The sequence below is a fragment of the Osmerus eperlanus genome, chromosome 10, assembly GCF_963692335.1.
Source record: "Osmerus eperlanus chromosome 10, fOsmEpe2.1, whole genome shotgun sequence".
Lineage (NCBI taxonomy): Eukaryota > Metazoa > Chordata > Actinopteri > Osmeriformes > Osmeridae > Osmerus > Osmerus eperlanus.
Window position 1 is genome coordinate 5759135 of NC_085027.1, and position 21606 is coordinate 5780740.

General features: G+C 42.2%; 1 protein-coding gene across 1 annotated transcript in view; it reads left to right on the top strand.

The window, feature by feature from the left end:
- tox3 (TOX high mobility group box family member 3) overlaps positions 1 to 18466 on the top strand; it is a 36646-nt gene extending 18180 nt beyond the window's left edge. Inside the window, exons 2-7 of the mRNA XM_062470959.1 lie at positions 3018 to 3083; positions 8402 to 8653; positions 14682 to 14945; positions 15107 to 15334; positions 15678 to 15758; positions 15976 to 18466. Of these exons, the coding sequence (XP_062326943.1) occupies positions 3018 to 3083; positions 8402 to 8653; positions 14682 to 14945; positions 15107 to 15334; positions 15678 to 15758; positions 15976 to 16839 (1755 nt within the window). The 3' untranslated portion in view covers positions 16840 to 18466. The remainder of the gene's footprint in view (positions 1 to 3017; positions 3084 to 8401; positions 8654 to 14681; positions 14946 to 15106; positions 15335 to 15677; positions 15759 to 15975) is intronic.
- The last annotated feature ends 3140 nt before the right edge of the window (positions 18467 to 21606 follow it).

Sequence of the window (21606 nt, forward strand, 5' to 3'; positions counted from 1 at the left end):
ATTCGTCTCAGCATGAGTCAACTAGAGGAAGCATGCTTTTCAATCTCCCTGTGATCGTTGAAATAGTACAGTGTGGGATCAGGCGCTATGTAAGCTCTTAATTCTCTGTTCTGAAACATTTATTGAAGAAATGTGCTGGTAGGGCACAAGTGGGAATGAAAACACTGCCTGGCCAGTGTTTGCTCAGTCGTTTAGCCGTGTCTGGCGCTCACCACAGCTCATATTACACAGCTTCTTTGGCCATGGGTTCACCCTGTTAATAAAAGCCTCCTATCCCACGGCTGTTTTAAAAGAGCTCTGCTCTCGATGCTCGTTCCCCTCAGCCAGAGCCCTCCAGGAGAAAGAGAGAGAGGGGAGAAAGAGAGCGGAAAAGAGAGATATCACTTGTTTTCGGGAACATGCTGGGCTTCAGTGTGCTGGGCCGTCTAAAGGCTTTGTCACAGCCGGGCTGTTGCTGCTGTGTTCCTATAGATTTTTTCCAGTCAGTTCCTTGGTTAAGTAAAGAACACCCTCTGATAACATTTCAGTAACATCCTACCCTGTCATGATCAAGTGATACGACTCCGCTGATTGGCCCATCTCCCACCACCAGTGGCAAAGGACTACGCTGCCAAAAAGCTTTCTGTGAGCGTAGCATTGTTTGCCCTAACAAGGCTGTTACTGCACTCATCCAGCTCCTCTCATCATTTTAATTACAGAGCGCTCATTGTCTGCTCTGACCCATTTCAGTGCCTTCCCAGCCGTCAGCTGCACGGTCCCTCCAATCACATCTAATTTCATCTGGCATTTGACTCAATCGGCCAGGCCCGTGAACATGAACATTAAAACGCGTTTGGCCAAAATGAATCGAGAATAACAATAACAAGATCCTCTGTCTGTTCTGCCTGGCTTCTCCACCGAGGTCTGGGCCAATGCCCTGCCGCTACAGAGCTCTTAATGGTCAAGATTGATACCGGTGGCTGGGGACATTTCCTGGGTTGTTAGTTAGGGGGTTCTCCGAGGAGAATTGGACCTGTTCTCAGAGGAGCCTGGAAACCTACCCCGAGGAAACGGAGCCCAGAGAATTTCACACCACTAATTAATGCTTGGCCTTTCCTGATTGCACCATCGCTGGTGAGGGGGTTTGATTTGAACATTAAATTATCCCTCTGGTTCATTCTTTGATACGTGCTTTATTAAAGGTAAAGATGTGTGATGGGTAGAGAGGTTGTGCAAGACAGGTTTTTGCTTCGGAAATGAAAAACACCAAACATTAGAAACAGTAGCCTTCACTCCTCCAGCTTGATATATGCACACTCTTAGTAGTTTCCATACAATTACAATGTGCAAATCAGTCAGTAACTTCATGAAGCAATGTTTGTTCACATTCTGGAACATGTTACTCACATCTAGGATAACACAAGGGGTGGGGTGGGACAAAGACAAGACTGCAAGAAACCCTATCTCTTTCCACATCGGCACAATGTTCCCTGTGTTTGAATAGGAGAAGGATATCTCAGAGACTTCAATTTGTAATCTAAAGAAGAAGAAGAAGAAGGGGGGGGGCAGGGTAACACTCCACAGATAAGCCTTCTGAGAGGTTAATTACTAGCCGAGTGCTTCTGAGAATATCTGACGTACCCTGGCTATGTCAGGTCTCCAAGTTACTGGGGCTGGGAAGGGAGGACCTCTAATTGTCAGATGTTTTTCAGTAAACTTTATCTATTCGTCTGTGCATGTGCAAGACTGTGTTTGTTCTGCAGTGCCCAGCTAAGATGCAGTTTAGAAGGGCAGCACCAGGTGAGAGGTCTGGCAATGGACTAGAGTGCTGCTCAAACCACCTGCTTTGCCAACTGCTAGCGGGCCTTGTGGCTTCCTTTCTCGTTGGTGCGTTACACTGTTAACATAGCCGCTGATTCTCCCTTCTCTCTCCAGGGCACAGACTAATTAATGGATACCATTCGCAGTTGATTAGACGCAGTTCTTGCGGTAATTACATTCGCATACTAACCACTCAGAAGAAAAGGAGGGACAGAGAAGAAGAAAAAACAAAGGAGCAGAAAATAAATGAACGCACTTCTCATTTCGCTCTGATCTTAATTTGTTTCCACTATTGTTTGGCATTCACTAAGATAAGAACCACCCCCCCCCCCTTCTACTTCTGTTTGAGTTCTGCATTCATAATGTTTTGAAATAATGACTTTGTAATAAATACACAAAAGGAGATTACTCCACTGCTTTGTTGAACTGGGAAAGTGTCTTGGGGTTTTCGTATGAAGACGCAACACACTGTGGTTTGCTCTTTCTGCCTCCCTGTGTAGGCTGGGTTGGCGCTGCTCACTCACAGAGAGGTGCATTGTGCTCCAGGGCCCAGCTGCTAGGCCATAATTCTTCATTCTCTGTCCCATTGTTCCTATCTGTCAGCACGCTTGTGTCTCAGAAGAAAGGAAGTGGCAGCCATTTTGCCAGGGAGGAGGCTGTGTGTGGGTTTAGAGGAGTCGGTTGTGAAAGCACCATGCTATTTCTTACCCAAAGCGCCACTGTATTTAATAGCTCATCTACACTTAACCCCCACTTATGAGCCCGACCAAACCCAAACCTACAATAATCTAGTCCTACTCGCCACCATCTTGTTCCTAAGCAGCTTCAGCCCCCACTACCACCACCATCACCATCATGGGTTACTTCAAGTTAATAACCTGCCACTGCATCTCGATACTTTGCTTTGTGATGCAAACCCCTCCTTAATTGCCATCTCATAAGGTCTGAATAGCCAGGCCCGCAATCTAATTATCCCGTACTGAATTGGCCAGGCCTCTCCCAGGATAGGCATCGTTCCAACAAATAATGAAGCAATAGTTGTCAGGATGCAAGGAGAGCGAGGGGTTAACTCACAATGTAAACACGTGACACCAAGTGATACACCCATGAATGGATGGACACCCATTCTGAAAGGGAGATGTCTCATGTTTCATCAGTTGATGTAATGTTGATATAAGGTCATGTTGATAATGATCAGCGCTCTTCTTCTCTTGCAGTTCCAGAACAACAACAACTACATGAATATGGCGGAGGCGAACGGTGCCCTGCTTGCAGCTGGTGATGTAAGTATGCCATATCACTGTTACTTAATACAAGCTCAGTATTTAAGAGTAGATCAGGGATGGCAGAGTCTGACAGACCAAATCTTTTCTGAATCAACACATTTCAGATGATATTAGTCTGAAATCTGGTTGGTTCTAAACATTGTTAATAAAATGTTCACCTGTCTCCGACTGCATACTGGATAGGCTACTGTGCACGCACGATACAATGTTGGAAACACCCATCGAGGCCTGGACCTCATATACATCTATACACACATAATTTTGCAGAGATGCAAAAGATCAGCCCAGTTCAACATAAAAACTTCCTTTAGAGCAACAGTGTGGATTGTGAAACCTCTGTAATGTGACTGCCTGGACAGCACTCAGATAGCCAAGGTATCTTTCCAAAAAGACACCTGTTTTCATTCTCATTCAAAGAGGCCATGAAGGAGCCAGATGAGAGCTAGCTCTGTCACCCACCTTACCATTCTTTTACCTGACAGTTGACAATGTTACAACATGCCACCTGGCATCATAATACAATAGAAGTGTCTGTGTTATAGGTATAAAGTGTATATTTCATGAAAGGCACGTGCAGGTTGGGAACAGTTAGGCTCTGTGACTTTCCCAGAGCTTTCACTCAGAGCTTTGGCTGGATTAAAACTCAACAGTGTGCTAAATATATCAGTGTACTCCTTCACTTCAACCCTGTCATTAGACACAAACCTCCAAAAATACTTGTCAGCCTTTGTAGTTTAACCAAGCCATTCCTAATCAAACTAAAACAGTAATCTCCCTTGAGATGTTTAACCCTATCAAATAATCATCTTACAGCAGGGAAAATTAAGGCCTTTTTTGAAATGGTATAAAAGCATCTTAACTGGAGTAGTTAGCAGGAAACAGCAGTTCCCTGTATCGTTAGCTCCATAGCAATTTTCCTGCTACATTCAGGTGCAGGGCTGTTACGAGCGGGGTCCTTTGACCTCAAATCCACTGAATGACCAGAGTACAAAGCAAGAGACTTAAAGGGAGAAGTTTAATTTCCCCCCACATTTGCTCCGACTGGGTGCATCCTGCACATCTACTGGACTGGTGAGGCTCAGCGTGGCGAGGCCACGCCAGCACAAGCTGTTCACAGAGCGTTTACAGAGTGTTCAGAAAGCGTTCAGCTCCAGCTGTGAGGGCCCGCTGGGTCAGGATGGGGGCTGGTCTGGTAAGGACTTGATACAACAGCCTGAGTCATTTGCATTTTATCAAAAGGAACAACTGTTTCCAGTGTTATAGCGCAGATGGCATTGTACTTTAGCCTACATTTTGTCTTCACTCTTCCATTTTCAGAGAGAGAGAGGGAGTTTGTTTATTTATTTGTTTATTTAGAAGGATCCCCATTAGCTCTACCCTAAGACAGAGCTACCTTTAGTGGGGTCCACATATAAACCTTACATACAGATATCAAACATTTAAAACATACATTACAATACCAATATCTAACATTTAAAACATACATTACATTACAAGTATCAAAGGTTAAAATACATAAAAATAATGATCATACAATTTTGCATTACAAATATAAAAAATTAACATAGTGGTTATGCAATTTTACCTTTGTCATGATATACAACACTGATATATCCAATTCCATAGAAGCGAAAACTGCGAGGAGTGGGAATGTAGGGAAGGAGTGTAACCGCAGAGCACAGATTCTTTTATTTTCCAATGAAAACATGATTGGAGTGGATGCCGTATCGTTTTTTGTAACCTGAGCTGAAGTAAAATTAAAGTGACTCTCCACTTTCTGTTGTGTAATTTCACACTGAAATGAGTTTTCTCTCTGCTGTTGCACCATATTAATCTACTTAATGTGTCAGCATTGGGCTTTGGGTGCAGTGGAAGAGAAGGCTTCTGCACCAGTGCCAGCCAAAATGGATCTTGCTCTGTGATGAACAACTAACTTTGACAGCAGCTACATTTATGCAGCGTCATTTACACAGACATTGTTTTCAACTGGAACCAAAGGGCAACTTAAAAAAACTGCCAGACCTTCTTAAACTTGGTACTATTTGGCTCAGTAGGATTAGAACTCACAGAATATTCTTCAATTCAGAATAAAACATGCTAGAAAGTAAAAAGAAACCAGGAAATATCTAATGCACTAGATAAAGTAATATTGGCTGGTTTTGGATTGAGGTTGGTGTATTATTACAATGCGCACTTACATGAGGAGATAAGATGACCTTGGTGTGCTTGTTAAAGCATACAGTACCTTCAGACTGAGAGCTAGACTACTCGCCTAAGGGAACATGATACTATGCATAGGGGGTTTAGTTTCACACAGAGGGATCCATTCTCCCTTTCAATCAAATTAGAGAGGTGTAATGAACTATAAATATGTAGAAATGGATTTAAGATGGTCCAAATTTGAAACATGTTGATTGTGGGCCTCAGTGATGTCATTTGAGTAGCTGGTCTTTTCTGGCCCATCTGATATTGGAAACAGGAGCCGTTGTCCTGGTGTATCGATCCTGGTGCCTATTATATGCAGTAATTCTATGGTGCTGCCTTTAACAAGTCTTGGTTATTGCATCAGCGAATTGGATTACAACATTTATTGAAAGGCTGAAGATATTGCCTCAAAGCTTTACTATGACCCTGTTTGATGTTAGGAGAGACACTCCAGTACTGGCACCATGAAAAGTGGGATGGGGTCCCTGAATCTGGAAATCTCTCATTAATCATGTAGCTTTTTCAATGTCTTTGGGAGTTAATAGTACTTACCACCATGCTTGCACTGTAATGCATGAGTAGTGTACATGGCACATGGTGTCAGGGAGATTCCCTGCACATCTGCTGGGGCATGAGATCTGGACTCTCTCTTACAAGGCCTGTTCTGCCCCCCACCACTGTACCATCGGACCCTGAGCTTGCCAACGGAGCTTCCCGTCACACACACACTCACACATACATGCTCTCACACCCAGAGCCAGCATCTGGCTTGGCACTTGCCTCTGCTGAGCTTTCAGAACAATTTAAATGGATAATCAGGCGCTGATGTGAAGAAAGTGGATTGTGCATCTCTTAATCTGAGATCAGAGCCCCCCCCTAAGCTGCTCCCAGTGCAGAATTAGGCAGGCTTTATGTGAAGTGACACCAGGCAGTGTGCAAGGCTGTAACACACTCTCTCTCTGGGCTCCACCAGGCTCTCCTTAGTCTGGCACCTCCTCCCAGAGGAGCAGGCCATCAGTGACAGCTGACACCTTCCATACTCCCGGACGAGACGTGTCTCTGTGTCTCCATTTGCAACTCTTCTCGTGCAGATGTTAATTTGGATCATCATTAACTGCGGCAGATGAGGCACGGGCGTAGTGTTTGGGAGTGATCCCACTCCATTTGTTCTCTTCCCCTCTGTCTTTCTTTCTTTATCTCTCTCTCCCCCCTTACTTTTCTCTCCTTCACTTCTGTGCTGTTTAGCAGAAACCAAATCCTTCCATTGCTGCCCTTGAAGGGCATGTCTGTGTTTATCTTAAAGGTCGCAGTCACATTTGCTCTGTTTTACTATAAAAATGGAATTCACCTCAGCTCACCTTCAACCATGGTTGTCTCAGAGCTCTCGGTTGGCACTGTAATTCAGGCCACAGTACACTAGCCCATAGGGCAAGACTGTCTATATATAGTCCTGTACGCTGCCCTGATTTCACTTACACATTGTAATGCCTGAGGAAATTTGCTTGCATTGCAAATTGTATCCATATGAGAGACACCAATTGAAACCATGGCTTGTCTCTCTCCTTGACCATAATGGAGAGGACTGTAAAAGTAGCCAAACAAACAATTTTTTACTGCACGTCAATCTTCCCTAATGACAGGTTCAGGTTTTGATTGTCTGAGATGATCTTCTTCCCCTGATCACTTCCATATGTCAGCCTGGACACTCCAGCGTTGAGTCATGACTGTCCATTTTATTTATGTTAAACACTTTTTGTTTTGATTAGTTTGGACTCTCCGCTGTTATTAGGCATGGAAGTGAAGAATGTTCCAGAAAGGGGTTTGTTTCCTTTGGGCTCAGGGACGAGATGGAAGCAGAGTACAATGGTTGTTTCTAGTTAGTTTGTCTGCTTCTCACAGATAGAGTTGAAGAAAAAGCTGGGCTGAAGATGTGGCTCCTTCAGAGAAACATACAGATTTAACAGTTGTGAAACAAGCAAATTTAAACCAAAACACTGATATATGGAAATAAATTAAGGGAACTTTTTTTAAAGATAACTCTACTAGCCATCTCTTCCACTGGAATTTTTCAGCGCTTGTTAAGACAGCTGCCTTGAGTAGGCAATGATTTAGTTTCAAGTGTCTGTGTGCTAAGGCAAGCGAGGGGAACATTAATATACTCTAATCAAGGGCTATGTTGGCACATTCCCCCCACTGCTTTCCTTTTGTATTATTCCACTGCCAGACTGGAGAGAGGGAGAATGAGATTGACATATGTTCTCTCCCCAAGCCTATCCTGGCAACATGTGAATCAACAATGATAAAACACTGACCCAAGGCATAGAGAGACGGGTTTGAACTCAACGTAAAACTTTGATATGGAGGAGAGGGAGCAGTTGATTCCCAACATGCCTGTGACCAAACTTATCTGGATGTTGCTGAAATGTGGTCATTGTTGAGGCGTGAATACATTGGCCTTTCGAAGACTGGCTTATGGAATGTGCAGATGAAGACAAGCCCGGAGTAGGTGAGCAGTCCCATCTCCAAGAAGCCAAATAAGCAAATTAAGTGTGTCCAAAAGCTTTAATTCAGAAGGGAGAGGGATTAGGCTGTTTGATGAGCAGATTTAAGGGTGCAAGCACGGGGAACAAAGAGAAACACTTCTGGCAAAGTGCAATAATCTCTGAAAATGTTCTTTAAACCCATCTCTGTGTGACGTGTGTTTTCTCCGCACTTTCTCCGCCCAACATCTTCCAACCCTACCCACCTTAACCCCCCCCCCCCCCCTAAGATTAAGAGCTTTTTTCATGTTGCTCCTCTCTCATGATTGCTGCTTGATATTTTCGGATTTGACATCGTCTCCATTCTGCACATTCTTCCCCCGCCTCAGCTCAGAGTGGACTTGAATAGGTTTTACGAAATGTTATATCTCAGTTTGTTAATAGGCAAGTGTATCACCACTCCAATTTAAAGCAAAGTTCTTTCCTTTAATCACTGGAACACAAGTTTTGATGTGCAATGGAGAGATCCACCACACCTTGATAGATAGTTTAAACCATTGCTTTGATCCTAAGAGTCTATGTAGTATGTATTGTCATTAACAACATGGAACTCTCCTCTTTCTTCTTCAGACATTTCACACCCCCAGCCTGGGCGATGAGGAGTTCGAAATCCCTCCCATCACCCCCCCTCCAGAGACGGAGTCTGGCTTGGGCTTATCAGAGGTGGACACACCCTTCCCAGGAGTCCCAGACCCTCCACCTCACCACAGGGGTCCCTTCACCCCCCAGTTCCCGCCTCAGAGTCTGGAGCTGCCCTCCATCACCATCTCACGGAACATGATGGATCAAGAGGGTCTGGCTGGCAACAACGGCCTTCCAGTGGTGAGTACGACAAACTGGCCCTATGCTGGAACTTCGACTCCATGACACTTATGAAAGTATGAGTAGCCAGACCTACATGAGCCGTTCCACTGAGCCATAACCTTCACTGTGTAAATCACCCACCTCCTGCAGTTGCTGCACCTGCCACAGCATCTGGTCTTGTTTACAAAGTAAGAAAGAAAGTACAACATTGCAGTAATGAGGGTCAAACATTGTGTGTTCAACATGACTCGTCTTTTTACTGTGGTATATTGGTGCACCCTAATACTACACTCCTTTTTTTTATGATGTATGTTCCAGAAAGACCGACAGCAAATTCTGATGCATTGTGCTGTCAACTAGCTGTCACATAGGAATTCCATGCCTTTAGTTCTCTGCGCCTGAATAAACCCAACTACAATACCTTGTTGCAGTTTAGTTTTTTTACTCTATGTGTTGAATAACCAAGGGCTTCTAGAATTAACCTTTCAGAGCTAGTACTTAGCCAAGAAGTCAATGAATGGATTTGAAGCTTAACCCTGCTGCCCATTGATGTGAACACTAAAATGTGGAATAGTGGTCCCAAGCAATCACGTATTTTATACTGATAATGTTACGTGGTAAAGATTTTAAGATTGTTGATAGAAAAAGGCATTTTCAAATGCCACAGACACAGAGGCACTGAGGAGGAAAAATGGAAATGTCACTGCCTGACTAGTTGTCTTAGAGCCCTATTACAGAAAATTGTGGATTCATTTAGGGGAAAAGAAATGGAAGCCAAGAGTATCACTGGCAGAGATGATGATATTGATAGCGGGTTTGTTTTGTGAACCACCATTGAGGGAAAATTTCATTATCTTTTTACTGTCTGTTTATATCAAATAGGCTTTATACCCCCCCACCTTTTTGTTACACACTGCTGTCACATTAAATATATTTATTTACATTGCTATATGACTAGGCACCACACATTTTATAACTTTTTTCCCTTCAATGCTGTTGGCATGTAAAATAATTGCAGTTTTTAAAATAAAGTCCCAGAAGGCTTTTGCCTAAAGAATTTTCATTTCATGGTCAGTTAAGCTTTCTACATCTGGAAGAAACGAAACCTTGACACAATTACCGTCCTGACTGTTCTCACGACTTGGTGGAGGATTAGATTTGATTCTCAAACATTATTCCTCTTTAACACCATTTGCATGGCTCATGTCTCCGATTGTGAGGAGACTCTATTAAAAGTGAGTTGAGAATGTAGGTTTCTGCTCCTTGCCTTGTGGCATTGTCACTGGCACACTGCTCTCTCTTTATCACTCACCGCACATTGTACCACAGAAAGGCTTACGGTTGCCTCTTATTTTGTGTGCAAATGGGATTGATCCCCAAAAGTCCTGAACAGTGAGACAAGGCATTGAAAATTCCATTGATTTACGTCATTGTCTTGGCTTTGAAAGGGGAAAATCAAAGTTTGATTAAATAAGTAACCTTATCTTTTGCAATTCATTATATAGAACGACACTACACAAGCAAAGGTCTTTCAATGTGTTTCAAAGTGATATCAACATTCAGCATCACAATATGAGTTATTTGACACCCATATAAACCATGCAGTGTTACAATTACTTTTTTCTATGATCCACATATTCCCCAAACATAATTTTTAGTTTTCTTCTCATAACTGCCTGACGGTAAATAAATCCTCTCTGTGATAGCCTGTCCCAACGTTATTAGAAACAAACCAATGTCTGTACCTGTACTCTTTGAGAATTGCCTCTATTCCCTTCCCCTAATGCCTTGCGTATGTCTTGCAAATTGGCCACAGATGCTGTGGTTCTACAAAGAGAAATACATTTCTCGGCTGCAAAAACGCCTGGCAAGCCCTGAATGTGAAGTCATTATTTATTTAATCTGCTCTCCTAACAAGCTCCTGACTCTCATTTTTGTCTCCCAGCATGTGTCCTCCTGATTTGTGATTGGGTCTCAATGGTGCCAAATAGTATTGGAGGTAGAGCTGCCAGTATTGCTTTACTCACAGCTCGACCTATTTCACTGGCTGCTGCACAGGTCTTCTATTCTTGTTCAGAAAAAAACAGGCTATCTCTTCCATCTTTTTAGCTTGCTTCCCTTCACAGGTAAACACAAGCAGAGCAGTACATGAAACATTCTCTACAGAATGTCATTTATAATTGGGTTGGAAATGTACAGTAGCCACCAAGAGTGGAGATCAGAATAGAGATCCATTTTGTTTATACTTTTGCTGTGTTTTCTAACATAAATAGATACAGAGATGTAGTGCACATGATTACATTTGTTGTGAGAGATGACCTAGGTTGTGTTTGTAGATATGCACCTTTAGCTACATTTTGTGATTATCGATTGGACCATGACAATTTTGATTGAATAGTTGAGCTTTAGACAATGCTCAACAACGCAATCGGATATAAGTAAGTAATTTGCAGATGGTGGTTTCTATGATGAAATTGAACCAATTCATACTAGTGTGTCCTAAATGTACTGGAAAATGTGACCCTTGTTGCAGGGAGCATGTCTTTTTTTTTTTTTTCGCGCTCTTATCTCCCTTCCAAGCCTAGTACGACTGACATCAGTTGTACATCAATTTCAGAGAGTGGATTTTCCCTCCCGTCCTGTTTTTTTTTCTATCCTTTTTCTTACTGCAGACAGCTATTGTGACATATTGGGTCAGACAGAAATGAAAGATATTCATGCAGGCATGCAATACTTGTAATGAAGTCTCAACCTGACCTTCTATGTGATTGATTCTTTAATTTGGTTTTCTCAGGCAGTGCTTGAAATGAAATGATATCATGTTGAACAAGTTTTAAATACCCACAGTGCATGAGGAGAAGCAGGGGAAGGGTGCGAGGCACTGTTGCAAGGGGAGGGAGTCATGGTCAGGGAAAAAAAGGAGGGGTGTGGAGAATTAGAATACATTTCAGGCTGGGTGTGGGGGTGGAGAGTTTTGGGGGGCTGTGTAGGTTAAGAAAGGTTGGCTGAACTATGTATGCAGAGGAGGACAAAATAAGGTGTGTTGCCCTGAGACAGGGGGTAAAGAGAGAAAAACAATTTATCTTCATGCTATTATAGCTTTACCAGCATTCAAAATTCCATTTTTCTCATTTGGCTTAAGCACTGAGTTCTGCAGGTAGCCGAAAATGGGAATGAAAATAAAATGATGTTCCCGTTTAGAAGACCAGTAAAGGAATATGTGCAGAGGACTGATAAACTATCTTTAATAGGACTGACCTTTCATGCTGGCGAAAGTTACTGGGGGATTCATCCTATAATTACCATATAGATGATTTTACCCTTCGCCTGCAATGGAACATTTCCAAGAGCTCTGTCGTTGATTGAATGGAAATTGAACTTGTTAACATTCTTTTCAGCCTGTTACAGCTCACACAGTGCCACTGTTAATAAATTCCCCACCTCCCCAAATTCTGATTCCAATATCTTCAAGAACAGACTCTATGCTGTTTTCATTGACCTCCCTATTGAGATTTTTATCCTCTGCACTTGTGCGTGTGAATAAGTAATATAGCATTTTTCAAAACCAGCTGCTGTGTGTATTGCCCTGTGTGTGACAGAAGGATGTTGGTCATTGTTGCTGTGTTTTATTGCGTCTGATAGTTGTTGCAATGCTTTGATGTTGAGGAGAGGATAGAATGATTTTTCCAGAAAACAGTCTTCCATCAAACAAGTCAATGGACTTGTGGTGGCTTGACCGGTACATGGGTCAAGCTGGGTCCTTTTTACTGGAGTTGTCCTGAGCTCAGGGTTTTAAAGAGTACAAGTCGAGTATTTTCCTCTCAATGTTTCCATCAGACAGATTTATTGATTGGAGGATAGATTGCTTTGGCTCTTACTAGCTTACTAGTGTTTGATATACAAACATGCACAGACTCATTCACAAAGACAAGCTCTCACACACACACGCACACACACACACACACCCATACAAGAGGATGTGGATGGAGACTGGCAAAGGAGGGGTTTAGGAGGGGTTTAGGAGGGGGTTGGAGTGGGTCGGGGGCTGGGCACATCTGGCCACTGTGCACTCAAGATAAGGACTTTTTTACAGATTTATGATGACTATCAAAATAAGTAGTTAGATGTCTACTCTGTGACTGCAGACAATATTGCAATCAAAATGCAAATGAGAAAACAGAAGGATTGGAATAAACTGACTTTTTGCAGATTCACACACAGCTTCTTAATCAAGGTAACTGTAAAATGTTTTTTTATATCACTTGAACTAGTATTGGTTAATGTCTTTTTATGTTGGATAACATAAAATCAACACTCCATTCATTCATCTATCCTGTGACAGTTGAGTAATAGTTGAGAGAGATCGACAAGATGTGACCATATTTTACACAAACCAATAAGAACTATCAGTGGCCTTCTCTTTTTAAAGTAAAAGCATTTTATAAGTGCCCTTTGAACAAGGAAAGGCCATTTGGAGAGAAAATTATGTGTGGGAAAAAACTGCAGAATGAGTCATTGCAGTAAGTGAAATTGCATCAGTGGGATTGGACCAAAGTGTTATTATACAGATGGTCACGGCTAATGAGCTCAGTGTGCATCTTTGATGTTCTCAAGGAGTAGAGAGCACTGTTAGAGCCCTTGTGTGCTCACTAATGGAGATGACAATGAGACTTCCACATCAACTAGAACATTCTAGACTGCAGATATGTAAATCATAGTCGCTCACACAGGCTCACGGCATTTATTCAGGGAGGGAATTGAATGGCACCATATTTGCAATATCAGGATGAAAAACAACTCTGAATAATGCTCCCGCTTTTACAGAAGCTTCTATGCAGATGTAAATATGGAATACATTTCGCCTGGTAGATTGTGTTTATGATTAGCAGTAGACATGGCATATGAGAAAGAAATGGATTGTAAATCCAATATGTTTTTTGTCTGAGAAGGTGTAAGAATATTGTTTTGAAGACCGGGAGTTCATGAGTTTTTTTCCATTGCAATAAATCCAGGTGCGTGGTGTTATGATGTGTTGATGTTGGTAGAGATTGAGTTTGTGCTGCTGAATACCAGATGGATGTGCCCAGGGAGAACAAATCACCTTTCTGTGTTCACTTCTTTTTTCTTGTTCTTCTTCTCCTCCTCCTTCTTCATTCATTTTCTGTGTTCCTTGTCAGCAGTACTGGCTCTCTGATCTATCTTCCCTCTTGGCAGACTGGGAATCCTAGTCATTTCATCCTCACTGCAATCAATGCAAACACTTCACCTCCCCCCTCTCCAAAAATACATTTTGAAGACCTAAACGTTTTATCAAGAAAATGTATAAAAACCACTGAATGTGTTATTTGATTAGACACAGGATAGTAAAAGAGAGCAAAATGTCCAAGACACTCAAATCTGATTCCCCTCAGCAAGTTGATTTATTGAGTTGATTATACAGAACTACATTATTTCACTCTTTTGCAGTCAAAGTGTGATCTATGAAAGCTGCCAGCAGATATAATTTCATCTCTTAAATGCACTGGAGTTATCGTTGTATGCTTCAATCACCGAAGCAGTGAAAGTTTTTACCTTCGAAATGTCACACTTTTCAAAAATGCCTTTTGAGTTGTTGGGGAGCAGATATCCAAAGTTAGTTATGGCACATACAAAATGTGACTGTTCCCTTTCAATGGATTTTGAGTTGATGTACCCATCTGAAGGATACAGAATATGCTATGATCCATTCCATTCATACGGACTAGGGATATGACATTCAAAAGCCTAAGCACACAAAGGGGTTTTCAACCAAGTCAGTGCAAGTTATGCAACCGTGTATTTCTGGCAGACCAAGTTGGGTTTGCATGCATCTAGATAGTTTTTCATTTTCAGTAACTGAGATTACAGTTTTTTATTTTGTTCATCCTTGATTCATATAGGGTGTGTGTACAAGGGTTTTGTATCATGTGATAACTGACACACTGGAGAATGATGGCCTGATTCTTCTGCTGAATGTAGGAATGCAATGGACTGATTCAATTTTTTGGGTGTTCCTCCTCTTGTTCAGAACATTGGCCAGGGCCACCTTCGCCAGTATCCCCCCAACCCTGCCATGGTGATGAGGTCCATCATCAGTATGAACAACCCCAATGCTATGATGTCACGGAACCAGCTCACTACCATCAACCAGTCCCAGCTCAACGCCCAGCTAGGCCTCAACATGATGGGACCGAACATTGCCCACACCTCACCCTCTCCGCCCGCTAGCAAGTCTGCTACGCCTTCACCTTCCAGCTCCATCAATGAGGACGACCAAGATGATGGCAACAGGGTGAGTTGGGACCAAATACCTTTTGGATACCATCAGAACAAAATATTATCAAAGAAATGCTTTGCATTGAGGTTCAACATGAGGTTGATGTCAATTGGCGTCACAAACCTTGTGTGTGTAACAAAAGCTCTGTCTAAGGAAGACTATTTTGATTGTGGCAGGTGATTGGAGAAAAGCGCCCAGCTCCAGATGCTGGGAAGAAGCCCAAGACCCCCAAGAAGAAGAAGAAGAAGGATCCCAATGAGCCCCAGAAGCCAGTGTCGGCCTACGCCCTGTTCTTCAGAGACACACAGGCGGCCATTAAAGGCCAGAACCCCAACGCCACCTTTGGAGAAGTCTCCAAGATTGTAGCATCGATGTGGGATGGCTTGGGAGAGGAACAGAAGCAGGTGAGACAAACATGTTTTCCGTCTGGTTGAAGACGTACCACTTGATTGTTAGCGAATACAAATAATTACTTTAATAGTGTGAATTAAGTTAAATTGCAATTTTAACTCTCTGTTTGTCAATCAATACCTTGCAGTTTTGTTGCTTAGCAGTATGGAGTGTGATACTAAATTCCAGGTTTATTGAGTTCTGACTTCATGGGTAAAAGAGAAAGGAAATTGATAGACCCAGACCTACAAAGCAGACAGTTTTGACACTTTATGAAATTGCCTCAGGTGAAAAGAAGCATTGAGAGACCCTTTGTTTCTCACCTGTCGTTCACACCTGTCCTTCTTGTCATTGCAGGTGTACAAAAGCAAAACAGAGGCTGCCAAAAAGGAGTATTTGAAAGCCCTTGCTGCATACCGTGCCAGCCTGGTTTCCAAGGTGAGACTCTGCTTTCACTTTTCACCTGACAGAAACAGGAATTTGATACTGACATGCAGTAAATTGAATATTCACATTTTCACACGGAGCTTGTCACCCTTCTGCTGTTGTTGTTTTACTTCTGCGAGAGAGTCCTCTTTCAAACGGGTTCAAATGGGTTCTGCATTTGTGTATAATCATTCTTTACATATGACTAACACATTATTGTTTCTTCCAGGCTGCAGCAGAGTCAGCAGAAGCTCAGACCATCCGCTCTGTGCAACAGACCCTGGCCTCCACCAGCCTATCCCCAGGCCTGGTGCTGCCCTCACCCCTCTCCCAGCACGCCTCTATGTCCGCAGCTGCCCAGGCCCTCCAGAACGCCATGCCCCGGGCCATCGCCCCCAAGCCACTGCAGATGAGGCTGGGGGGCAGCCAGATCGTTACCTCTGTGGCGGTGGCCCACCAGAACATGCCATCTGGCGGCGGAGTGCCATCACAGCTGCTGGGCCAGATGGGCGCTGGAGGTGCCATGGTGGCCGGAGCCCAGTCCACCGCCGTGTCCCAGATGAGCCCCCCCATGCAGCCAGTGCAGCAGCATGCCATGCAGCATATCCAGCAGCAGCAGCAACAGCAGCAGCAGATGCAGCAGCACCTGCAGCACCACCAGCTGCAGCAGCAGCAGATGCACCACCAGCAGATCCAGCAGCAGATGCAGCATCAGCATTTCCAACACCACCTCCAGCAGCAACTGCAGCAGCACCACATGCAGCAGCAACAACAACAACAACAACAACAACAGCAGCAGCAGCAGCAGCAGCAGCAACAGCAGCAGCAGCACATGCAGCAACAGCAACTGCAGATCCAACACATGCAGATGCAGCAGATGCACCAGCAGCAGATGCAGCAGCATATCCAGCAGCAGCAACAGCAGCAGCAGCAGCATCAGTCCCAGTGTTCCCCACCACATCACTCACCCGGTACGCCACACTCAGTGGGCGGCTCCGCCTCCCTGGGCAGCCCTCAGCCCGCCACCCAACAGCCTCACCCCTCTCAAATCCAGGCCCACGCCCAAGTCCTGTCCCAGGTCAGCATCTACTGAGCCAAATGGAATTCTTATCTCGAAGAAGAATAGAATAAAAGCATCATTTCATGTTGCTTTTTTAAGTTGCACTTAAGAAGTGTGTAAGAATTAGAATGTTTTACAAAGAACTGTCCATTGTTATAGACGGATATGCATACACATGTAAAGGGGCAAATACCTTAGCTGGATTTTTGTCTATAAAATAGGCCGTGCTACAAGGAAAAGTCTATAGGCGTGTGCCCATTGATTGTTCGTTTGTTGTTTTGTTTGTTGGTCTTACTCTCAATTGTCAATTTGTAAAATGACTTGGGGGGGCGGTAGGGCACATTTCTGAAAAGACTGGCATACCCTTCACAGGGAAAAGGCCTGTTTTTATTTAACGACAAAGCTTTATTTATGGGGTCAAAGCAGTCAATTCAGCCTAACTACTGGACAGATGAATGGATTTCAACCGAGCTTTTGGCAGCTCTGGCCTCTCGAAAAGAGCACCTGAACTGAGAGACTTATAGGTACAAACCCACACACTAACCCACACATGGAAAATGTCTGTTTCCTCGCTGGCCAGTATATTCTACCTTGTCCCTCTCTTTCTCTACCCCCCACATTCCTGCAGATGTAACTGTTTAACAATGGCCTAAGGGAACTTTTCGAACAAATCATCATGCATTTCAGGCCATTTCTGAGCACATTCATCCAATGTCATGAAGGCAGACAATGTCTCGAGGAAAGAAAGGGAACTGAAAAATGTCCAGGGGATGGGAATTGCTAGATGGAGGAACGAAGACATTAACTGCCTTAGATCATTCATGTCATCATATGTCATCAAACTGTAACTGTAATCTGCTGTATGTGTTTTGTAGAGTTGGGAGAAATCAGATGTCCTCTTTCCAGTAAAATACCCTCAAGCTCGTTGACTCCAAAGTGTGTAACTGGCACTCCAAAAAAATCCTCCTTTTATGTATTAGTTTTTACCTCAGATGTTTCACAACTAAATTATGTTTTATTTTGTGTAATAAAGGGGATATTTTATGGTAAAGTCCAGGATCAAGTTTGATGGTTTCACGATTGATGTATTTTTACACATCTCCTTGATACAGTAATCTTATTGAAAGTAAAAGAAAAAAAAACTAGCAGAGCCATTTGTTGCAATGAAAAAGTAACTGAAAAGGTAAAGGAGGTATTTTTTGCCAGACGTAATTACATCCATTAGGAGAACAGTTGTAAATTTTTCATATCACATGTTGTAAAGTTTTAATATGTGAGGCTTTAATTAAAACATTGGTAAATGACCTGTGGATTGCTATACCACATAGTGCATTTCTGCTCTTTTATACTTTTTTATGAGTTACATAAGCAGCTTTTCATTTGTTTGTATTTTGCTTACAGATAAAATCAACTGCTTTGGAAAATTGTCCATAGAATAAATGCATTTCAGTATGAACTTGCTTTGAGCTCTTAAATGGAACGTTAGTTTGAGTTTTTCTTAGCCATGAAACAAAAACAAACAGAGACATTCCATCACTAATATGATAGTAGCCATAATTTTGTATGAAGTATTATATATTTCATTGTGTCTCCTTGTTTGAAATTAAAATAACAATCACAAATATTTATTTCAAGGAATTGGTTCATTTAAAAAATGATAGTAACTATGATTTTGTATGAAGTATTTCTTCATGTCTTGTTAGTTATTGAAAATAAAAAAGATAATTAATAATTATTCAAATAATCATTTAAAGATGAAAAAAGAGATTTGTATGTTTTCTAAAAAGTCATATACGTATGTACAGTATGTAAAAAAACAAAACCTTTGCAGGGATATGTCCATTCATGTTTTCCATGATTATAGTGTGTACAGTTTCAAAGTGATTACAAATGTGATTGTGTGCAAAAAGTGTGTATATATATATATATATGTATATATATATATACATACATGTATATATGTATACGCATATGTATATATAGTGTTGAGTCCTGACAAGATCACCATGTAACTGGTACTTGTCTCAATAACAGTCCCATTCTCACTGATCAGTGGTTTGGATTCTGACTCTTTCTTGCTACATATGAACCACTTCATCCAAGCTGTCTCCATGGGGTTCTGAGCTGCCTTGAATACGGTGTGTGGGGGGAGGTAAGGCTAGCAAACAATCATTATCATATTTCCACACTAGGGAACAGAAGCCTCTGGACTAGGACAGCCTTTTTTCAGCGAAGCAATTGTGAAATCTAGACGAGTGTTAGATACAAATTAAGGGGAGAATCTGTTCTCATGCATATTTTATACCACCTTGATAGAATTTTCAAATTGTGCTTTCTATTCAATTTCTTAGTTTGAGAAGGCATTTGTAATTTGGGTTGAGCTTGAGCTGCTGCTATTGTGATTGGGTCCTCAGCTCTGTGTGGAAACGATGCCCATTTCTCGGCTGTGATTAATTGCAGCATCTGTCCTGTCAGAAGCCGTGGTGAAGAGACCCGCTTGAAAAACTGCAAATAAGCACTGGCAGTGGTCATAAAGCGCTTATGATGGAGTGAAAATTAAAAGCAGCAAGATCGCGCATGACCTGAATCACAACAGAGGGAGGGAATGTAAAAGTGGAGTGTCCATGGCGACCAAACACATACTTTAAAAACACACAGTAATGAGGCTATGGGAAATGGTTGTTATTATTCTGAACAGATTCACGGCGGAGGGCATTAATAATGCATGGGCCTCCTTGTTATTCCATAACCCCATAGCACTGCGGTGACTGTGTGTACAAATATCTCACAGCCAGGGATGGAGTTATGGAACTCCCCAATAAAAAGGTTACAGTTGTTTTCCAAACACTGCTGCATCCACAACACATTTCAGATGATTATATCCATTTAGGGGATGTAAAATTACAACTTGAATACATTCTAAATGCAGAAACAGGCAAAAATAAATGCTGTCTGTGGGATCAATGAATCACTATTTAAGGACTCAAATCTACTCAAAATAGTAGATGGCATGCCATTCTGCACTATATTCACCTCCTGCCATTAAGCAAATATGATCAAATTTATGAGGGACACAATGACAGTAACACGTCTTGTGATTCATGTCGTCACAAATTGACCCAATTGTCTTACTCCCCACTGCAGTGGGGGGCTTGGCATTATGCTGTATTTGACTAAGGAGCCAGATGTGGATGCTAAGCAATCTAATGTTTTAATGATTTATTTGGGTCCTTTGTTGTTTTCCTGTTCAATGCACAGATACAATGTGGGGATAACAATAGGCGGCTGCCACTGACCGGGTTGACTGGTCGACTCACACAGTAGCCAGTCCTCGTGTCTGGAACCAGCTCTCAGATGCCGACCTGTCATTTCACCAATCAAAACAGTATCTTAACAAGACCAAAATAATACTTCAGTCTCACACCTGGTCCTGGAGAAAGAACAGTTGACCCTCAAGTCCAATGGTTAGCTTTGTTCAGAGAACCATTACGCGCTGAGCCCAGCGACAAGCTATGTTTAAGGAATTCTTGACCTTGCAGTCCAATTGCGGAGGCTTTGCTTAGAGCACTATTGACCTCATGGTTCAATGGTGAACTTTTCTGAGGTGCCTGTTGGCTGCCCTGGCTTAGGTAAATGCACTGTTGACTTTTCTGACCACTGGTAACCTTTGTTTAGAGTACTTGAAATCTTTTACATGGTGGACTGACATAGTTGAGGTGAAAAGCATCTTCAGAGAATAATTTCTAGAGTGGTTTGGTGGGTCTGAAAAAGGTTGTGATGACTCATGCAGCCATTGAAAAATGTATCATGAATCCATATTCTAACAACATTTTATCATAATGATTATAGCATGAGCCATTAGAACATGTCTCAAAATATAATTTATTCCACAGCAATTTCCTCTATGTAAAAAGTTTTTCTTCATGATTGCCTGCTAGGGTATTTTACAAAAAAAGCACTTGCACAACTGAGCCTATAAATGAGCTAGGCTCATTTATAGGCTAGAAATAGCTAGAAATACACACACACACACATGCACGCACACACATGGATTTCTTCACAACGATGTTGCCTTGGTGACATAGTGATTCGGTCTTTAGGCTTATCCCTCTCACTTTTGTTGAATTGTGGCAAGGTAAGCCTGATCTGCCACTCTCCTGACCCTGGTCTGCCAGGAACTTGCTCGCACACTATCACAGGCACTCTGTTTATCCTTCAAATATCTCTGCGTTATCTCTGTTATATTGGATTGGAATCACAGAATGCAATACCGTAAACCAAGAACGTGATGTATTTACACTGAGACACCTGCAAGAGTCAATAATCTAGATTCTATTGTACATTAAACCCAAGATCTTTAGGTCTTTGAGTATGTAATGATGTTTATCTACAAAAAGGTCAATCTCATTCTCATTGCTTTTCAGTCTTTTGTCTTATGTAGAGGTCTATGCAGTGCTTCAAAAGGTTTAGTAGTTTGACCATGAACAACCAACACAAACACATTTCTCAAACAGAGAGACAGAGAGAGAGAATTCCACAGACCTTATTGTCCACTACAGAAAGGTCAATGATAATACAACACTGATAATACCAAGATTCAGGCTTGTTACACATTTGCATGCAATGAATAAAGCAATTGGCCTAATCCCAATTAGGATTTTAAGCAGTTTGCACACCGAATGTCTTTGCAGGTGTTTATGTTATATTGAGTTGTAGACAATTTGAAAACTACAAAAAACTATCACTGAGTTGAGAAAGCTGTTCTCGAAGTCCCCAGAAGTCAGACAGATGTCCCCAGAT